Below are 20,000 nucleotides of genomic sequence, written 5' to 3' on the forward strand. Positions count from 1 at the left end.
CAATACGCTTTTTATAAGGTTCCTCCCTCGAATGAAATTTAATGGGATCCGCAAAGACCATGTCTTCATCCATAGGATTCCAAGCCACCCGGATCACTCGAAAGCTCAATTCTCTCTGAACTGGTCATTTTCAAATAAGTCCACATTCTTTCACAAACATTCATTTCGACTTTCTTATACATTAATCCATAACATTGTCGCATTGAATCCACAATTGATTGTAGTTTTTAGTTATATCGAAATCCTTAGAACTCATTAAATTATTATGATTACATTAGTTCTTATCTTGTCAGTTTTTGCTTTCACGAATCTTTCCACTTCCACTTCCACTACAAATGAAATTATAAATGTAACTTTCATTGGAATTATTACTATCGCTTAAAAGTGACTATTAATACAGATGTGAGAACGAAATAAGAGTCAATGCAACTATTAATGTGATTATTACAATTATATTTAGTATCCTTAATGTAAGGATCATAGTGCAGATCGTTGTCACCTTTAGATCTATTATTCAGATAACTAGAACTACAATAACTATAAAAAAATTTCTAGGTCACTCAAATCATTGTTAGTCTCAAATTTTTTCTTTTTTATATCAAAATATATAGAATAACTATTTTGGATTACTATCCCTAACAAAAAAGGTGTCATCCGATATGAAATCAGAATGTCCTGGAGTTAACTAAAAAATCAAATTATTGTAATAACTAGAACGCTCACCCCAGCCATAAAAGTTTTTATCCATATCATATATAAACCGTCTCTTTACTTATAGTAGTCTTTTCAATAGGAAGCAAAACTATCCCTTGCTTTACTTAGCTCGCCTCTGTATCCAATTCTCCCTTAGAAAACATCAAATTGAACCCACAATTTTTCATAGAGCTTCTGGCATCTATTTACATGCAAATAAAATAACAATAGATGAATAGTCATTCAAATAAAAAATTGAAAAATGCAAAAAAAAATTTGAATAGTTCATTTTCTATTCAGAGTAAGCAAAGCATGTCCAATGCAATTGCTAATTGCTAAGATTATTAGTAAAAGCAATTGAAATTAATAATTTCATACTAAATGAAAATAAGGATTTTCTTATATTGTCTAAAATTCTCATTAAAAAAAAAGAAATATTTGTTCTTCGCTTATGAATATAACGATATGAAGAACTTTTTTAGTAAAATCTCGTATACTAATATAAAAAAAGGCTTTTATTCCAATACGGAATGAAAAGAAAAGGACAACATGCAGAATGGGGAGAAGAAGTGGGGATACTTGGTTCAAGCCCTGACACGAAACTTACAAAAAGAATAAAAAAATCCTAAGAATCCATATTTCGTATAGAATTTCTTGTGGACACTACAATACAAAAGTGTAGTTATGTTTAATCTTCTTTTTTTTTCAGATTTTGTATATCTAGATTAAGTATGTATCTATCAAAAACAGTATAGACACTAGATAAACTCGGCTCAATCTTTTTTTACTAAAAGGATTGAGCCGAGTTTAATTGCAATTAAACTAATAAAACGGACGTGAATTACTAATCTAATTTATAGTCTTGGCCATCTAATTTATCAATGGTTGGGAAGTTAAATGTGATCTCCTTCCATACTTCACAAGCAGCAGCTAGTTCCGGACTCCATTTGCAAGCCTCACGGATAATTTCATTACCCTCGACTGCAAGATCATGTCCCTCATTACGAGCTTGTACACATGCTTCTAGAGCTACTCGGTTAGCTATGGCACCCGGTGCATTTCCCCAAGGGTGGCCTAAAGTTCCGCCACCAAATTGTAGTACGGAATCATCTCCAAAGATCTCGGTCAAAGCAGGCATATGCCAAACGTGAATACCCCCTGAAGCCACATGCAGAACACCTGGTAGTGAGACCCAATATTGAGTGAAAAAGATACCACGACTTCGGTCTTTTTCAACATAATCATCGCGCAGTAAATCAACAAAGCCCAAAGTTTACTCCCTGTCTCCTTCAAGTTTACCTACTACTGTACCCGCGTGAACATGATCTCCACCCGATAGACGTAAAGCTTTAGCTAGTACACGGAAGTGCATACCATGATTCTTCTGTCTATCAATAACAGCGTGCATTGCACGGTGGATGTGAAGAAGTAGGCCATTATCTCGGCAATAATGATCCAAACTAGTATTTGCGGTGAATCCCCCTGTTAAGTAGTCATGCATTACGTTAGGAACTCCCAATTCTCTGGCAAATATAGCTCTTTTCATCATTTCTTCGCATGTACCCGCAGTAGCATTCAAATAATGTCCTTTGATTTCACCTGATTCAGCCTGTGATTTATAAATAGCTTCGGCACAAAATAAGAAACAGTCTCTCCAACGCATAAATGGTTGAGAGTTCACATTCTCATCATCTTTGGTAAAATCAAGTCCACCACGTAGACATTCATAAACTGCTCTACCATAGTTCTTCGCGGATAACCCCAACTTAGGTTTAATAGTACATCCTAATAGGGGACGTTCATACTTGTTCAATTTATCTCTTTCAACTTGGATACCATGAGGTGGTCCCTGGAAAGTTTTAGTATAAGCCGGAGGGATTCGCAGATCCTCTAGACGTAGAGCAGCCAGGGCTTTGAACCCAGATATGTTACCCACAATTGAGGTAAACATGTTAGCAACAGACCCTTGTTCAAAAAAGTCTAATGGGTAAGCTACATACGCAATAAATTGAGTTTCTTCTCCAGGAACAGGCTCGATGTGGTAGCATCGTCCTTTGTAACGGTCAAGGCTGGTAAGCCCATCGGTCCACACAGTTGTCCATGTACCAGTAGAAGATTCAGCAGCTACCGCAGCCCCTGCTTCTTCAGGTGGAACTCCGGGTTGGGAGTTACTCGGAATGCTGCCAAGAAGATATCAGTATCCTTGGTTTCATATTCAGGAGTATAATAATTCAATTTATACTCTTTAACACCAGTTTTGAATCCAACACTTGCTTTAGTCTCTGTTTGTGGTGACATAAGTCCCTCCCTACAAGTCATGAATTTAGAATTCTTGCAATAAAACAAAACAACAAGGTCTACTCGACATAAATTAGGAATAGATTTAATTAACCTTTTTCATAGGAATCTTTCACAAAATTATCAACTAATCAGAATGATTATTTATTAGACCATGATATTTGATTCGCCAAATACATCATTATTGTATATTCTTTCATATGTATAGCGCAACCTAATACTTGTTTTTCCAGTTTTGAATCTTTGACTTTTTATAAATCGAAATATTTATATTAAATAATAATAAAATCACTCTTGACAGTAATATATGTTGTATATGTAAATCCTAGATATGACAATATGCGGAATTCATCCATGAAAATGAAAAACAAGGGGGGGGGGGTTGATATCGATGGGACGGGATATGCTAAAATGAAAATATGAAAAAAGGCCAATGAGATCGAAATAATGAATCATAAATAGAGTTCCATTTCGGAATTGGCTAGATAAAACAAAGTCTTGCCTATTATGACAAATAAATCAAAGATTTCCACAAAAAAAAAAATTATTCATATATTTTTGATTTTAAAACTCGGTTTTGGTTAGTTGAGCTTGAAAACGACTATTCCTTCATTGAAATTTAATTAAGTAAAAAATTGAATTGCATATTCGCTTGGGTGGTACCAATGAAATCGAGTGCTTACTCCCATTTATTATTGAATTAACCAATGAATTTACTATCGAAGATTTTTTCTGTATTCGAAAAATTTCGCAACAAAATTGAACATATTTTTTATTATGAGAATAAATCCTACTACTTCGGATCCAGCGGTTTCAATACGTGAAAAAAACAACCTGGGACGTATTTCCCAAATCATTGGTCCGGTACTAGATGTAGCCTTTCCCCCGGGCAAGATCCTAATATTTACAATGCTCTGGTGGTTAAGGGTCGAGATACACTTGGTCAAGAAATTAATGTGACTTGTGAAGTACAGCAACTATTAGGAAACGACCGAGTTAGACCTGTAGCTATGAGCGCGACCGAGGGTTTTAAAGAGAGGGATGGACGTGGTTGATATGGGAAATCCTCTAAGTGTTCCAATCGGCGGAGTGACTCTAGGACGAATTTTCAATGTACTTGAGGAACCTGTTGATAATTTAGGTCCTATCGATACTCTCACAACATCTCCTATCCATAAATCCGCGCCTGCTTTTATAGACTTAGATACAACCTTATCTATTTTTGAAACAGGAATTAAAGTAGTAGATCTTTTGGCCCCTTATCGTCGTGGGGGAAAATCGGACTATTCGGTGGGGCTGGCGTGGGTAAAACAGTACTAATTATGGAAATGATCAACAACATTGCCAAAGCTCATGGTGGTGTATTCGTATTTGGTGGAGTAGGCGAACGAACTCGTGAAGGAAATGATCTTTACATGGAAATGAAAGAATCTGGAGTCATTAATGAACTAAACCTTGCGGACTCCAAAGTAGCCCTAGTCTACGGTCAGATGAATGAACCGCCGGGAGCTCGTTTGAGAGTTGGTCTGACTGCCTTAACTATGGCAGAATATTTCCGAGATGTTAATGAGCAAGACGCACTTCTATTTATCGACAATATCTTCCGTTTTGTACAAGCAGGATCCGAGGTATCCGCTTTATTAGGTAGAATGCCTTCTGCTGTGGGTTACCAACCCACCCTTAGTACCGAAAAGGGTTCTTTACAAGAAAGAATTACTTCTACGAAAAAAGGGTCGATAACCTCTATTCAAGCAGTTTATGTACATGCAGACGATTTGACTGACCCTGCTCCTGCCACCACATTTGCACATTTAGATGCGACTACCGTACTATCTAGAGGATTAGCTGCTAAAGGTATTTATCTAGCGGTAGATCCTTTAGATTCAACGTCAACTAAGCTACAACCTCGAATCGTTGGCGAGGAACATTATGAAACTGCGCAACAAGTAAAGCAAACTTTACAACGTTACAAAGAGCTTCAGGACATTATAGCTATCCTGGGGTTGGACGAATTATCCGAAGAGGATCGGATCGCTTAACCGTCGCAAGAGCACGAAAGATTGAGCGTTTCTTATCACAACCTTTTTTCGTAGCAGAAGTATTTAGAGGTTCTCCGGGAAAATATGTTGGGCTACCGGAAACAATTAGAGGGTTTAATTTGATCCTTTTCGAAGAATTTGATTCTCTTCCTGAACAGGCCTTTTACTTAGTGGGTAACATCGATGAAGCTACTGCGAAGGCTACGAACTTAGAAATGGAGAGTAAATTGAAGAAATGACCTTAAATCTTTGTGTACTGACTCCGAATCGAATTGTTTGGGATTCAGAAGTAAAAGAAATCATTTTATCTACTAATAGTGGACAAATTGGCGTATTACCAAATCACGCGCCGATTGCCACAGCTGTTGATATAGGTATTTTGAAATTACGCCTTAATACCCAATGGTTAAAAATGGCTCTGATGGGCGGTTTTGCTAGAATAGGCAATAATGAAATTACCATTTTAGTAAATGATGCAGAGAAGAATAGTGACATTGATCCACAAGAAGCTCAGCAAACTCTTGAAATAGCAGAGGCGAACTTGAGAAAAGCTGAAGGCAAGAGACAAACAATTGAGGCAAATCTAGCTCTCAGCCGAGCTCGGACACACGTCGAGGCTCTCAATACGATTTGATTTTGTAACTAGCTGACGTATAAAAATAGGATCCAAAAGCGAGAAAAAAAAAGAAAAGCTGGCTACAAAAATTTATTAGACACCATTGATCATGGTGTTTAATAAGTTATACCTACTATTGGATTTGAACCAATGACTCCTGCCGTATGAAATCAATACTCTAACCACTGAGTTAAGTAGGTTATTTATCATCGTAAAGAGAAGGCAAGGGGATACTTATCACATCGATAGGATTATAAATCCAATATTATTTCTAAGCAATACCAATAAACAACGAGATGAAAGAGATATAATGTTCGATAATATAATATTAATCTTGAAGAGAAATTATCTCCATGATAAGATAAAATGTGGATCATAAACACAAGGGCTATAGCTCAGTTAGGCAGAGCACCTCGTTTACACGTGCGCCAAAGTTTTTCAGAGGAGTCCATCACGCAATCAAACCAATTGATTGATCTTATTAATAAATCGATGTCTTACTCCATGACTTTTTTTTAGGAAAAAGAGGAGAAGAATAGCCTGACATTAGGTCCTATTAAAGTACCCCATTTCGGTAGGGAATTAATAGAACCCATCATTGATTTGAGATATTGATAGGGTGAATACCCAGTCTACTAAATGCTAGGCAGAATGAGTATAAGGAACTCAAAAATGATCTTTTCGTCCTATGAACCTTAAGGTGTAGCAAGTTTCATATTTGATTTTTTAATCAGGATGTTAGAGACTATATTTAACTTAAGTTCATCTAGACCAAAAGCAAACCTACGTCAAGAGAACCCTTCTTTGAAACACTTTGGTAGTTCTTCTGTATTGTATTAGAATTAAAAAATAATCAATCAGAATACTTGGAACCATTTTTTATCTTTTTTTTTAAGAAAAAATATGGTAGACTAACTGATCTTTCTATCAGTTAATGAAAGAGCCCAATGCAAAAAAAAATGCATGTTGGGTCTTTGAAAGAGTTCGAATCATTTTGATAATAATAAGTTCGAGCTCTTTTACCGAGCAGGTCTACGGTTCGAATCCGTATAGCCCTAACTAATAAATTTATTCTAATAAATGACATTCAAATCCAAATAATTGGATAATTTTTGACTTATTATTGTATTCTTTATTTCTAACTGGTTACTTTCAATTTGTTGGTTCATAAAAAAACTCCCAGACCCTAAACCATAAGTCCTGGGGGTCGTTCAGAATAAAACGGAAAACCAAATTTGATTTCATTTGATTTCAGTGGATCCAATCACTATCTATCGATATATCTAGATAGATACTTATAATTTATAATAAACGTTTTTTATTCATTCATTTTCATAATCGTAAGTGGATTTTTTGATACGTCATAATTTTAAAAACGAAGATATTTTTATCAAATTGTTTTATTTTTAAATAAAACATAAAAAAATTTAAGAAACAGAAATAAAAAAAATTACTACTTATTAATCATATTAATATTATATTATTAATATGAGAAACTATTAGTAATAGAAACATGTAAATATTAAGTAATAAGTGTACTGAAAATAAGATTACAATCAATAAATCTTAAAAGGAGACGTCTACCACAGCAACCAAATGAAAATAAATGATTCGATTAACCTGAATTTTTGTTTTGACGCAAGAGTTATATATACCTTGCCCAATCCACTCCGATTGGAATTGACTAAGCGGGTATTTTTTCCACATTCATAGGAGTTCGTCTATGTTTCTGCTTTACGAATATGATATTTTCTGGGCATTTTTAATAATATCAAGTGCTATTCCTGTTTTGGCATTTCTAATTGCCGGGGTTTTATCTCCAATTATGAAGGGGCCGGAGAAACTTTCTAGTAATGAATCAGGTATAGAACCGATCGGGGATGCTTGGTTACAATTTAGAATCTGTTATTATATGTTTGCTCTAGTTTTTGTTGTTTTTGATGTTGAAACCATTTTTCTGTATCCGTGGGCAATGAGTTTCGATGTACTAGGGGTATCCGCTTTTATAGAAGCTTTTATTTTCGTGCTTATCCTAATTCTTTGTTTAGTTTATGCATGGCGAAAAGGAGCGTTGGAATAGTCTTAGTTCGTTTCCTGAATACTTGTACAATAACAATAAAAAAAAGTAAAAAAAAAACTATTGAAACAATTATGAATTCCATTAAGTTTCCCGTAATTGATCGAACAACAAAAAACTCTGTTATTTCAACTACGTTAAATGATCTTTCAAATTGGTCAAGACTTTCCAGCCAATGGCCGCTTCTTTATGGTACCAGTTGTTGTTTTATTGAATTTGCCTCATTAATAGGCTCCCGATTTGACTTTGATCGTTATGGGCTAGTACCAAGATCAAGTCCTAGACAGGCGGACCTTAATTTAACAGCAGGTACAGTAACAATGAAAATGGCTCCTTCTTTAGTGAGATTATATGAACAAATGCATGAACCAAAGTATGTTATTGCTATGGGAGCGTGTACAATTACAGGGGGGATGTTCAGTACCGATTCTTATAGTACTGTTCGAGGGGTTGATAAGCTAAATCCTGTAGATGTCTATTTGCCGGGTTGTCCACCTAAACCAGAGGCTGTTATAGATGCTATAACAAAGCTTCGTAAGAAAATAGCAAGAGAAATCTATAAGGATCGAATTAGACCTCAACAGGGTAATCGGTGTTTTACTACCAATCACAAGTTTTTTGTTGTACGCAGTACACAGACTGGAATGACTCTATCCACCATCATCTAATTCAGAGATCTCTGTTGAAACATTTTTTAAATACAAAAGCCCAGTACCTTCCCACGAATTAGTTAATTAGGGAGGATTTGAGAGAATAAGAAAAAAATCTTCATAAATTAGAACTCATGGTAAATGTGAAATACTTAAATTTATATAAAAAAAGTGTGGGGGAAATAAAAAAGATACAGGGCACTTTGTCCGTTTGGCTAGCCAAACGCGGGCTGGTTCATAGATCGTTGGTCTTCGATTACCAAGGAACAGAGACTTTACAAATAAAGCCCGAAGATTGGCATTATATTGCTGTAATGTTAAATGTATATGGTTACAATTATTTACGTTCCCAATGTGCCTATGATGTGGCACCAGGTGGCCTCTTAGCCAGTGTGTATCATCTTACGAGAATAGAATATGGTGTCAATCAAGCGGAAGAATTTTGCATAAAAGTATTTACTCACAGGAGTAATCCCAGAATTCCATCTGTTTTCTGGGTTTGGAAAAGTACGGATTTTCAAGAACGGGAATCTTATGATATGTTAGGAATCACTTATGATAGCCATCCGCGGCTGAAATGGATCTTAATGCCCGAAAGTTGGATAGGGTGGCTTTTACGTAAGGATTATATTGCCCCTAGTTTTTATGAAATACAAGATGCTTATTGAATGATAAAAAATTTGAATGATAAAAATGAGCCTTAGTTTCTACAACTACGGACCTTCGCGGAATATTTTGAATTCGAGTCGTTTTTAGATCAATCAAACAGAAGAATTAAGGTTTTATTCATATTATTATAGATAGCTTAATCTCCAATTTGAAAGATACTTTTTTCCTAAAAGCCGACCAATAGGATGAACTAAAAAAAAAAGAGTTATGCATTATGAACTTTGTATCGCGCATATAACTTAGTCAACTTTAGTCACATAACTGGGAATGAATAAGAGGCTGCTGTTGCAAAACATTCAGGCCAATTTAGGATTTGATCATTTGTTTACTGTTGAGCCACTTGGTCTCAGCGGAGGTTTAGCTTTTTTTTTATGGATGAATTTCAAGTTAATGTTTTATTTTCGAATAACAGAATGATTGACATTGAGGCAGTCATTGATGGAATAAAAGTCTTTATGACGTTTGTTTATGGTGACCCTGTTTTGGAAAGACGAGATCAAGTTTGGGAACGTCTTACGCGTTTCTCAACAACTAGAACTAGACCTTGGTTCATGATTGGAGATTTCAATGAAATCACGGATCACAATGAGAAGGAAGGAGGGAGACAGCGTTCTGATAGCTCGTTCCTACCTTTTAAGCAAATCCTTACAGACTGTGGGATGTTAGAGTTTCCTTTTACAGGGGACATGCTTTCATGGGTAGGGAAGAGAGCAGGACGTGTAACTGTTTGATGTCGTCTAGACAGAGCAGTAGGAAATGCTGATTGGCATGAGAAGTTCCCACACTCTAATGCCAAGTACTTGAGATTATGGGGATCGGACCATCGTCCGATTCTTGCAGACATACTGAAAAAGCCAACGAGAAGATCAAAGAAATTCAAATTTGATAGGAGATGGCTAGACAATGAAGAACTGAGGCAAGTCATTCTTGAGGGATGGAAATCTCCTGATCTACCCCCCAATGCGACTATAATGGAACATATTTCTAGTTGTCGAAAAGCCTTGAGTGAGTGGAGGAAACAACACAATATCAACTCGGCAAAGCTAGTGGAGGAGTTAAAGGAGAAAGTTGAGGGTTTATATGCAGACGACAATGCGACGACGGAGGAAATTGCAGCAGCGTTGAAGGAACTCTCTGATGCTCTTAAGGCAGAAGAAATGTTCTGGAAACAAAAGAGTAGAGTGTTTTGGCTGAGAGAGGGAGATAAAAATACCAAATTTTTTCATGCCTTAACGAAGCAAAGGAGAGCGAGGAACAAAATCACGCAGCTTCGGGATGTTGATGGTAACATAGTTGAGGATGAGGAAGGCCTGGTAGCCATTGCTACTAGCTATTTTCGGCAAATCTTCGAATCATCTACACCAGAAGACATTGAAGAGGCGCTATCTGAAGTTCCTACGACGATCATAGGATCAATGAATGACAGCCTCACAGCTCCTATTTCTGAATGGGAGGTTAAATTAGCTCTCTTTGCTATGCATCCAGATAAGGCGCCGGGACCAGATGGGATGACTGCACTTTTTTACCAACAGTTTTGGGATATAGTCAAGCAGGATTTAACTCTTATGGTGAATAAATTCCTGTTTGAAGGACATATAGCCAATGGTCTGAATGATACAAACATATGCCTTATCCCGAAAACAACTAAGCCTAATGATATGGCTCAGTTTCGACCCATAAGCTTGTGTAATGTTAGCTACAAGATCGTCTCGAAGGTCTTATGCCAGAGACTAAAGAAAGTCTTGCCAGGATTGATATCAGAAACCCAGTCGGCCTTTGTTACTGGAAGACAGATTTCAGATAATATCATGATTGCTCAAGAGATGTTTCATGCCCTACGAACTAAACCGAGTGGACGTAATAAGAGGATGGCCATCAAGACGGATATGAGTAAGGCATATGATAGGATGGAATGGTCGTTTATCGAAGCTGTGATGCGTAAGATGGGATTCTCTGAGACATGGATCACCTGGATTATGAGGTGCATTACGTCGGTCAAATACAAAGTTCTCATGAATGGGCAGCCAAGAGGGAATATTGTTCCAGGTAGAGGTTTGCTCAAGGAGATCCTTTGTCTCCTTTCATTTTTATTCTGTGCACGGAAGCGCTCGTTAGCCTTCTCAATCATGCAGAGAACCAAGGGAAGATAACGGGGATGCGTATTACACGCGCATGTCCTTCGGTATCCCACCTTCTCTTTGCTGATGATAGCCTTTTCTTCTGTAAGGCGGAGCCCTGTGAATGTGAAGAAGTAATGAAAGTAGTCAGGAAATATGGTAAAGCATCTGGCCAATGTATAAACTTTGACAAGTCTTCCTTACTCTTTGGTAAGAGGATTAATGCAGCCACCCGGCAAGAGGTTAAAGATACACTTGGAATACACAATGATGGAGGGATGGGAAAGTACTTGGGGATCCCAGAGGATATTAGTGGTTCTAAATGTAAACTTTTTGCATTTTTAAAGGATGATCTGATGCATAGAGTCAATGGATGGACTGGTCGATGGCTCTCAAAAGGGGGAAAGGAAGTAATGATCAAATCCATTTTACTCGCTCTTCCGACATACGTTATGTCGACGTTTCTGCTCCCATTGGAGATTTGTGAAAACCTCGCTAGTGCCATTGCACAATTTTGGTGGAGCTCGAATCCACCAAAAAGAGGAATACACTGGGCGAAATGGGAAAAGGTTTGTTTACCAAAAGAGGAGGGCGGTATTGGTTTTCATTTAATTCATGAGTTCAATCTAGCACTACTGGCAAAGCAACTATGGAGACTGGTCCAATACCCTGATTCACTGGTTGCCCGAGTATTAAGGGGGAGATATTATAGGATGACCTCGCCATTGAGAGCGATCTCTACTAGCAGCCCATCATATGTGTGGACAAGCATCTCCGCAGCAAGGAAGCTTTTACTGCTAGGTATCAGACAGAAGATTCAATCTGGCTATGATGTCAGGGTGTGGGAGGATCCGTGGATTCCAAAAACACCTGCTAGACCAGCTAGACCTATAGCGCCTGTGATGCACCTAAACATGAGAGTCAGTGACATCATTAATCAGGAATCAAAGGAGTGGGATGTAGGACTACTAGATGATTATGTCCATCCTGATGATATACCACTCATTCGCAGCATGGCCATAAGCTCTACTCATCGCCGAGATACTTTCTGCTGGAACTACACGAGGAATGGCCAATACACAGTCAAATCTGGATACTGGGTTGCTCAGAACCTGTTGAAGCAATGAGAGGAAAAGGAAATACTAGAGCCAAGTATCACTAAACTTCAAGCCTTTGCTTGGAAGTTACGAGCGCCAAGGAAGATGTGCCATCTTATATGGCAATTGATAACGGGACAGGTAGCAGTAACGAGGAATCTAGTAAGACGTAATATGCGGTGCGATAATTATTGCCCAAGGTGTGGGGAAATAGAGGAATCTGTAACTCATGCAATATTTGAATGCCCTCCAGCCCTGCAAGTATGGTCTTTATCGGCAACACCTACAAGTCCAGGTTTATTCCCAGTGGCAAGCGTTTACACAAACATGGACTATCTTTTCTGGAGGAAGAATAATATCATTGCACCAGACCAAGGCAGGGATCCTTATCCCTGGCTAATATGGTATATCTGGAAGGCTCGCAATGATAAGCTTTTCAGGGGTATAGACAGAGACCCTTTGGAACTCGTTCGATACGCAGAGAGTGAATGTCAAGCCTGGTTTAACGCGAATGAGACGATACCGCCACACATCCAGGCTACCAATAATGATGCAAACCAAGTCTTAAGCTTGGGTAATATCTGTCTACTAGATGGATCTTGGACAGCTTCTGACCGCTTTAGTGGATGTGGATGGGTCTGGATGCATAGTAGGGAGGACATACAACTTATGGGAACACGAAACTTCACTCGATGTGAATCAGCGCTGCATTCGGAGGTAGAAGCGCTGCGATGGGCGATGGAGAACATGCTTCAACACTCGCCGTGCCAGAGCTTTGGAACTGACTGCAATGAGCTGATTGCAATGATAAATGAACCCCAGGAGTGGCCAAGATTTGCGACAGAGCTGGAGAAGATAGAGACGCTGCAGATTTGTTTTCCCGATTTCAAAATCACCCATGTACCACGAGTACGCAATCAGCTTCCTGATTTTTTAGCTAAGACTGCTAGGAGCTTTCGTAAAGAGTTACTTTTCATTGGTTGTTCTATTCCGGTCTGGTTACCCAGACCACCTCAAGCTTGAGAAATAGAATGGCCGTTCGACGTCAAAAAAAAAAAAAAAAACTTGGAATGAATAAATAAGATTGGAAAGCAATACAATAAATGGGGGGGGGGGGGGGGGGGGTTAAAATTATATTTCTATTGTATCTAATCTAATGAATCTTGGGGGTATTTCTGCCCTTCTAGATACTATAGATAGATATAGATCTTTTTTTTTTACTTTTTTTTTTATTCTTTCAACCAGAACTTTCCTTTCGAATATGTATTTGGTATAAAGTCTTATACATTTTTTTTTGAACGGATGGATCCACAACATGAACAAAAAAGAGAGGGGGGTAAAGGATTATTGCACTTTTTTTACTAAAGATACGTTTAATTTGAAGACTATAAACTTATCAAAATTAATCAATCCTATGCCAAGAACCAGATTTGAACTGGTGACACGAGGATTTTGAGTCCTCTGCCCTATGCCAAGAACCAGATTTGAACTGGTGACACAAGGATTTTCAGTCCTCTGCTCTACCAACTGAGCTATCCCGGCCATTACCAAGTATCATTCTCATTTTATGAGATGACTTAGGTCTATGTCAATTAAAAGAAACGCAAAAGTAGTAAATGAAAAAAGTTTTGGACCGGGAATTTATTGGATCTTCGAAAAGAAGACTTTCTAAGTTTTAGAATGAAAAATTATTTAGATTCGAAATAATTCAAATTGATAGTTCTTTCTCATTTGTATATGTATGATATATCCCACAAGAGTTGTATATAATAAAAAAAGAAATTCGAGTTTGTAAAAGTGTCGGATGAATGAAAAAAGATCAATGAATTCTTGAATAACTAAAAAAAGGGTAAGGTGTCAAACAGACTTTTTTAGGGAGTAGGGTTGGGGATAGAGGGACTTGAACCTTCACGATTTTAAAAGTCAACGGATTTTCATCTTACTATAAATTTCATTGTTGTCAGTATTGACATGTAGAATGGGACTCTATCTTTATTCTCGTCCGATTAATAAGTTCCACCAAGGATCTATCAGACTATGAAGTGAATCGTTTGATTCAACACAAGGGATTGAACTCCATTTGTTAGAACAGCTTCCATTGAGTCTCTGCACCTATCCCGCTTTCTAAACTCTGGTTTGTTTGCGTAACCCAGGATTTGGCTCAGGATTGCCCATTGTTAATTTCAGGGTTTCTCTGAATTTGAAAGTTATCACTTAGTAGGTTTCCATACCAAGGCTCAATCCAAATAAGTCTGTAGCGTCTACCAATTCCGCCATATCCCCCTATTTGCTTTGAGATTAGGATCTCATTATGATGTCTTTCCACTTTTTCTTATGACGTGGAATTCATTACATACAGATACTTATTTTATTTCTTTGGTATCTTCTTGCATTTTTTTTTAGCCTCATCCATATTTATTCAGTTTAATCAACAAAGATTCTATCATTTTTGTATTTGCAATTCAAAATTGTTATATAATAGAGAACATATATATGTTCTTCCTTTTCTCATAGTTGTCTTCAATTTTAAGAAATAGTCGAACGGTCGATTCATTTTTTTTACTTCCATGAAAAGAAATTAATGATCATTATTGAAACTTAGAATTCTACAATGTGCAATGGAAAAAGATTATAAGTCTACTTCGTAGATTTGAAATTCGAATAATTCTAAAAAATTATATTTGAAATGAATATTCGAATATTCATTCTAATAATTCTATAAAATAATAAAGTAATTCTGTAAAATAATAAAGAATAAAAAAAGAGAAAAAGTATCAAATAATAATAATTGCATGAGGTTAGAACAAAAAAACCAAGAATTTCAAATCAGATATCATTTAACATTAAAAAAAAGCTTTCCGGTCTAATTAAAATTTTCTTATTTAGAAACTCATGAAATCAAAATCAGAAAGTCGATATACTGCTATATTATATTAATTCATTAAGGTTTTGTTTTATTTATTTAGTGATAGTCACTATTTATTTGAGCAATATTCTGTTCTAGAATATCAAAAATATGATAAATTATAAATAGATAAGGAAAAATATGAATAGAATAGTTAATTAATACGATCTAGTAGTTTAGTGAATTTGTATACACTATTTTAGTTGAGCCCGCTTAGCTCAGAGGTTAGAGGATCGCATTTGTAATGTGATGGTCATCGGTTCGATTCCGATAGCTGGCTTTTACATAGTTTTTCATTTTTTTACATGATTTTTAATGTACTTTCAAAAAAAAATAAGATTGAAAAGACATCTTTCATCTTTTTCCAAGAGTTACCACGCCATTTATATTATGTTATATAAACTTCCATATAGGAATATATATTGGGGTAAAAGGGTTAGATCTTGGCAAAATAAATGAAGAAAATAAAGGAAATTTTTTGTGATTTATTGATTTATATATATTGTATATACAATAAAAAAAAATCTGTATATTGAGAGAATATATCTTCTGACTCTTTGTATTCAAATAGTTTATTGGAGTGGATTTTACGTTATTTATCATTATCATTTAGTTCAGTTTTTTTAATTTTGTTTAGTTTTTGTACAATTTCAATAAAAAAAGGAGTCTTTATGTCACGTTACCGAGGGCCTCGTTTTAAAAAAATACGCCGTCTGGGGGCTTTACCGGGACTAACTAGTAAAAGGCCTAGGGCAGGAAGCGATCTTAGAAACCAATCACGCTCCGGAAAAAAATCTCAATATCGTATTCGTTTAGAAGAAAAACAAAAATTGCGTTTTCATTATGGTCTTACAGAACGCCAATTACTTAAATATGTTCGTATCGCCGGAAAAGCCAAGGGGTCAACGGGTCAAGTTTTATTACAATTATTTGAAATGCGTTTGGATAACATCCTTTTTTGGTTGGGTATGGCTTTGACTATTCCTCAAGCACACCAATTAGTTAACCATGGGCATATTTTAGTTAATGGTCGTATAGTTGATATACCAAGTTATCGATGCAAACCCCTAGATATTATTACAGTGAAGGATGAAGAAAACTCTAGAACTTTGGTTCAAAATCTTCTTGAGTCATGCCCCCGAGGAGTTGCCAAACCATCTGACTCTTCACACATTCCAATATGAAGGGTTAGTCAATCAAATAATAGAGAGGAAATGCGTCTGTTTGAAAATAAATGAATTGCTTGTCGTAGAATATTATTCTCACCAAACTTAAATAACCTAAGTAAAGTAAAAAAAAAATCACTAAAAACAAGAGTTCGGACAACTCCCCTTTGCCCGCTTTTTTGATTAAAACTAAAAAGGGACAAGGTAAGGAATTTTGTCGGTGAATCTTTTTCCTATTCATGTATCATCGATTGGTAGGGAGGTTTGGATTCCTTGTTTGCTCTTCCCATCATTTTCCATAGCAAAGAAATGTAGATTTTATATCTATTTTTTTTATTTGATTGATACGTTGTGGTCAATCACGTAAGATTGGTTATTTAGTTGAAACTACGGAAAGAGAGAGATTCGAACCCTCGGTAAACAAAAGTCTACATAACAGTTCCAATATTACGCCTTCAACCACTCGGCCATCTCTCCGACATCAGGATTATGACTGAGTACCTGGGTGAATAGCGAGTTATTCATCGTACTATACCTTTTTTGATCGGAAAAATTGGAAGTAGATAGAATATTTTTTTATAAAAAACGAGTCCGCTTTTATGTTAATTCGTACTATAAAATTCCTTTGTTTGTGAGAAAATTTTCTCACAAGAGAAAAGTTAAAGGAAATAAAAAGAGTTATAGAATGGATTACTACCTATGCCAAGATCGCGTATAAATGAAAATTTTATTGATAAAACCTTTACAATTGTAGCTGATATCTTACTACGAGTCATTCCGACAACTTCCAGAGAAAAAGAGGCATTTACTTAATGGTGCGATTTGATTATCATTATCATTTTTTTCTATTTCTCACCGATTTGGAATAGAAAAAAATGAGTATTAAAAAAAATTTACGCTTTTGAAGGTGAAGTTTATAATATAAAAAAGCAATCCCTTCTGTCATGTATCCACGATTAGTGCAGCCTTAGATGCTTCAATTATGAATTCTAGTATTGAGCAAAAGGTTTTTTTACCTACGATTCCCGTATTACAGATCAATCCTACTAGACTAATATAATATACGAATAGGAGGCACAGGGGAAGAAGCACTATGCCGAGAAATCAACAACACGAAAACTTTCTTCAAAAAGATTCCTTTTCTTTCTTCTTCTTTGGGATTGGGACTAATTAAAATGGTTGGAACAATAAACATCCATCTTGTCCGTACTTTGGATACCCGTATAATTATTGAAGACTGTTGAAGTGACTAATTCCTGGAAATTTAGGGGCGTTGAGAACAAAGAAATTGTTAGAGTTTCCTTTTTTTATTTTTATCTAGTATGAATATGAATCCACTTGGTAGTAAGAACAGATCTTTTACAAGAATGTTGGCTAGGGATTTCTTGTAAAAACGTTAGCCCCGCTTAGTTCATAATGACATCAAATTTTTCCATATCCATATATTTATTATTTTCATTATGCACCTAAAGGAGGAGCCGTATGAGATGAAAATCTCACATACGGTTCTGAAACGGAGAATTCGTTAAAGCGAATGACGACCGTAACGGATGTCGGCTCAATCTGAAGGAAATTATGCGGAAGCATTACAGAATTATTATGAAGCTATGCGACTAGAAATTGACCCCTATGATCGAAGTTATATACTCTATAATATAGGCCTTATCCACACAAGTAATGGGGAACATACCAAAGCTTTAGAATATTATTTTCGGGCATTAGAACGAAACCCCTTTTTACCACAAGCTTTTAATAATATGGTTGTGATCTGTCATTACGTGCGACTATCTCCACTATAGAAAAAAAGAACGAACAGCTAGTCAATGAAATACTAGAAAAAAAGGCTTTCTACATAAGCATCGTCCAAAACGATTTTTTATAAGCTGTAGCAAATAAATAAACTTCATGGATCGAAATATGAAGTGAAGACTAGATATGCCTAAATACTTTATTTCTATGGATAAAAAAAGATTTAATTGATAGAGGAAGCACCGTAAAGATCAACTGGAAAGGTTTTGGACCGATACAAAAAGAGCTGTTTATTTATATCATAATATGAGATAAATCTTAGGAATCTACTTATGTAATAGAGTGGATCCCCTAAGGTATTGAGCAACGGTGTAGCATCAGATCCTAAAGACAGTAAGTCTTTTTCTTTTTTATGAAGTATGAAAAAAGTCTTTTTCAACGATTCTATATAAATTTATATATGAAAGCGGGATAGTTACCTTTCAGAAAATTCTAATATCTAATAACAGTGGACATGCCTTTTTTTCTGAAGGTAGGAGAAAACATAAAACTTATTATTAGATTAATATATTAATTAATATTAATTAATAATATATTAATTAAATCAAAACGAAAGTTTGAAACTCATGTAATTACTCTCTTTTGTTTAATCCAAGAAAAACCGAATGAATATCTATAAGAAATCTCATTCAATTAGATATAAAGTTAAAGTAGGTTAAAGAGAAAAAAACTGGTACACCAAAACAAAAGAGTTGGTTGTGTGAGGTAGGAAACTCTCAAGTACGGTTCTCAGGGAGGGAATTGACCCGCCTATTCCGACTGTGGAGAACAGGCCATTCAGCAAGGAGATTCTGAAATGGCGGAGGCTTGGTTTGCTCAAGCCGCCGAGTATTGGAAACTGGCTATAACGCTTACTCCTCGTAATTATATTGAAGCACATAATTGGTTGACGATCACGAGGCGCTTCGAATAAGAACTTTTTCTTTGTTTCTTTTTTTTTATTCTATAATATATCTTTATTTGTTTTTACTATTAATTGTTTTTTAGTTTCTTGGCCCTCTCGGTCAAATAAACCATATTCTTTTTTCTATCAGAATAACCAATCCCATAAAATTTTTTTATTATATCCTTTTCTCAAATCGTTCTATTTAATCTGGTATTCTCTAGGGATAAGTAGTACATGAATATGAGAATATCTATAATATCTATATCTAGCATTTTCTATTTTTTTCTTTTCGACTATTAAAACGAATAAAAGAGATTTAAAAATGACTAAATATCAATACTAGAATGTTTCTTAAGAATGACTAATAAGCGGTTATTGAAATAGGATAATATCCTCTATTTAAAACATAAAAAATAGGCTATATTTCGGAACTTATAATTGAAATATGAATACACTAGATTAGGTTATAAAAAAAATTATTTGTGTACCAATACTAATGTAAAGGTGCGAAAACGCTTTTTAATAAAAAAAAAAGGGGGGGGGGGTCCGTTGAGCACCCTATGGATATGTCATAATAGATCCGAACACTTGCCCCAGATCGACTTCCAGATCATAATTGCTCTAGTGAATAACTAAAGAAAATGGATGAATGGATGGGAGATAGAAGAGAACAAAATTCTAAGCATCTATCATCGGTTCACTAATTATTTGAGTGACTGTTGGCGGGTTTCTTTGTATGTGTTGTCCGGAAAGAGGAGGACTCAATGATTATTCGTTTGCCGGAACCAGAAGTCAAAATTTTGGTAGATAGGGATCCCATAAAAACTTCTTTCGAGGAATGTGCTAAACCCGGTCATTTGTCAAGAACAATAGCTAAGGGACCTGATACTACCACTTGGATCTGGAACCTACATGCTGATGCTCACGATTTTGATAGTCATACCAGTGATTTGGAGGAAATCTCTCGAAAAGTATTTA

The 20,000-nt window shown here is 35.9% G+C and overlaps 3 protein-coding genes, 1 long non-coding RNA gene, 2 other non-coding genes and 2 pseudogenes across 7 annotated transcripts in view; 5 read left to right on the forward strand and 3 right to left on the reverse strand.

The window, feature by feature from the left end:
* Window positions 1–639: 639 nt before the first annotated feature.
* Window positions 640–3,189, reverse strand: LOC117131577 (annotated as a pseudogene).
* Window positions 3,190–3,555: 366 nt separating this feature from the next.
* LOC117131576 lies at window positions 3,556–5,706 on the forward strand (annotated as a pseudogene).
* A 3,749-nt stretch (window positions 5,707–9,455) lies between these two features.
* LOC117131581 lies at window positions 9,456–12,286 on the forward strand. The gene is made up of 4 exons (XM_033283651.1): window positions 9,456–9,703; window positions 9,788–11,094; window positions 11,148–11,224; window positions 11,375–12,286. The coding sequence occupies exons 1-4, from the start codon at window positions 9,456–9,458 to the stop codon at window positions 12,284–12,286; spliced, it is 2,544 nt and encodes an 847-aa protein (XP_033139542.1).
* Window positions 12,287–13,221: 935 nt separating this feature from the next.
* LOC117131580 overlaps window positions 13,222–20,000 on the forward strand; it is a 14,639-nt gene continuing 7,860 nt past the window's right edge. Inside the window, exon 1 of the long non-coding RNA XR_004454699.1 lies at window positions 13,222–13,254. This is a non-coding gene — a long non-coding RNA (uncharacterized LOC117131580). The remainder of the gene's footprint in view (window positions 13,255–20,000) is intronic.
* TRNAF-GAA lies at window positions 13,726–13,798 on the reverse strand. Its single transcript has one exon. It is a non-coding gene; the product is annotated as a tRNA-Phe (tRNA).
* TRNAT-UGU lies at window positions 15,369–15,441 on the forward strand. The gene has a single exon. It is a non-coding gene; the product is annotated as a tRNA-Thr (tRNA).
* On the forward strand, window positions 16,735–18,220 carry LOC108870406. The gene is given in 1 exon segment (XM_018655884.2): window positions 16,735–18,220. A coding segment is annotated over 1 exon segment (252 nt). The 5' UTR covers window positions 16,735–17,309; the 3' UTR covers window positions 17,562–18,220.
* The window catches only part of LOC117131579 (photosystem II D2 protein-like), a 24,598-nt gene continuing 23,882 nt past the window's right edge, over window positions 19,285–20,000 (reverse strand). For both annotated transcript variants that reach the window (XR_004454696.1, XR_004454697.1), the window contains one exon: window positions 19,285–20,000. This exon is cut by the window's right edge and continues 477 nt beyond it. The gene's annotated coding sequence lies outside the window, so the exon portion shown is untranslated.

This window comes from Brassica rapa, unplaced genomic scaffold, assembly GCF_000309985.2.
Source record: "Brassica rapa cultivar Chiifu-401-42 unplaced genomic scaffold, CAAS_Brap_v3.01 Scaffold1058, whole genome shotgun sequence".
Classification (NCBI taxonomy): Eukaryota; Viridiplantae; Streptophyta; class Magnoliopsida; order Brassicales; family Brassicaceae; genus Brassica; species Brassica rapa.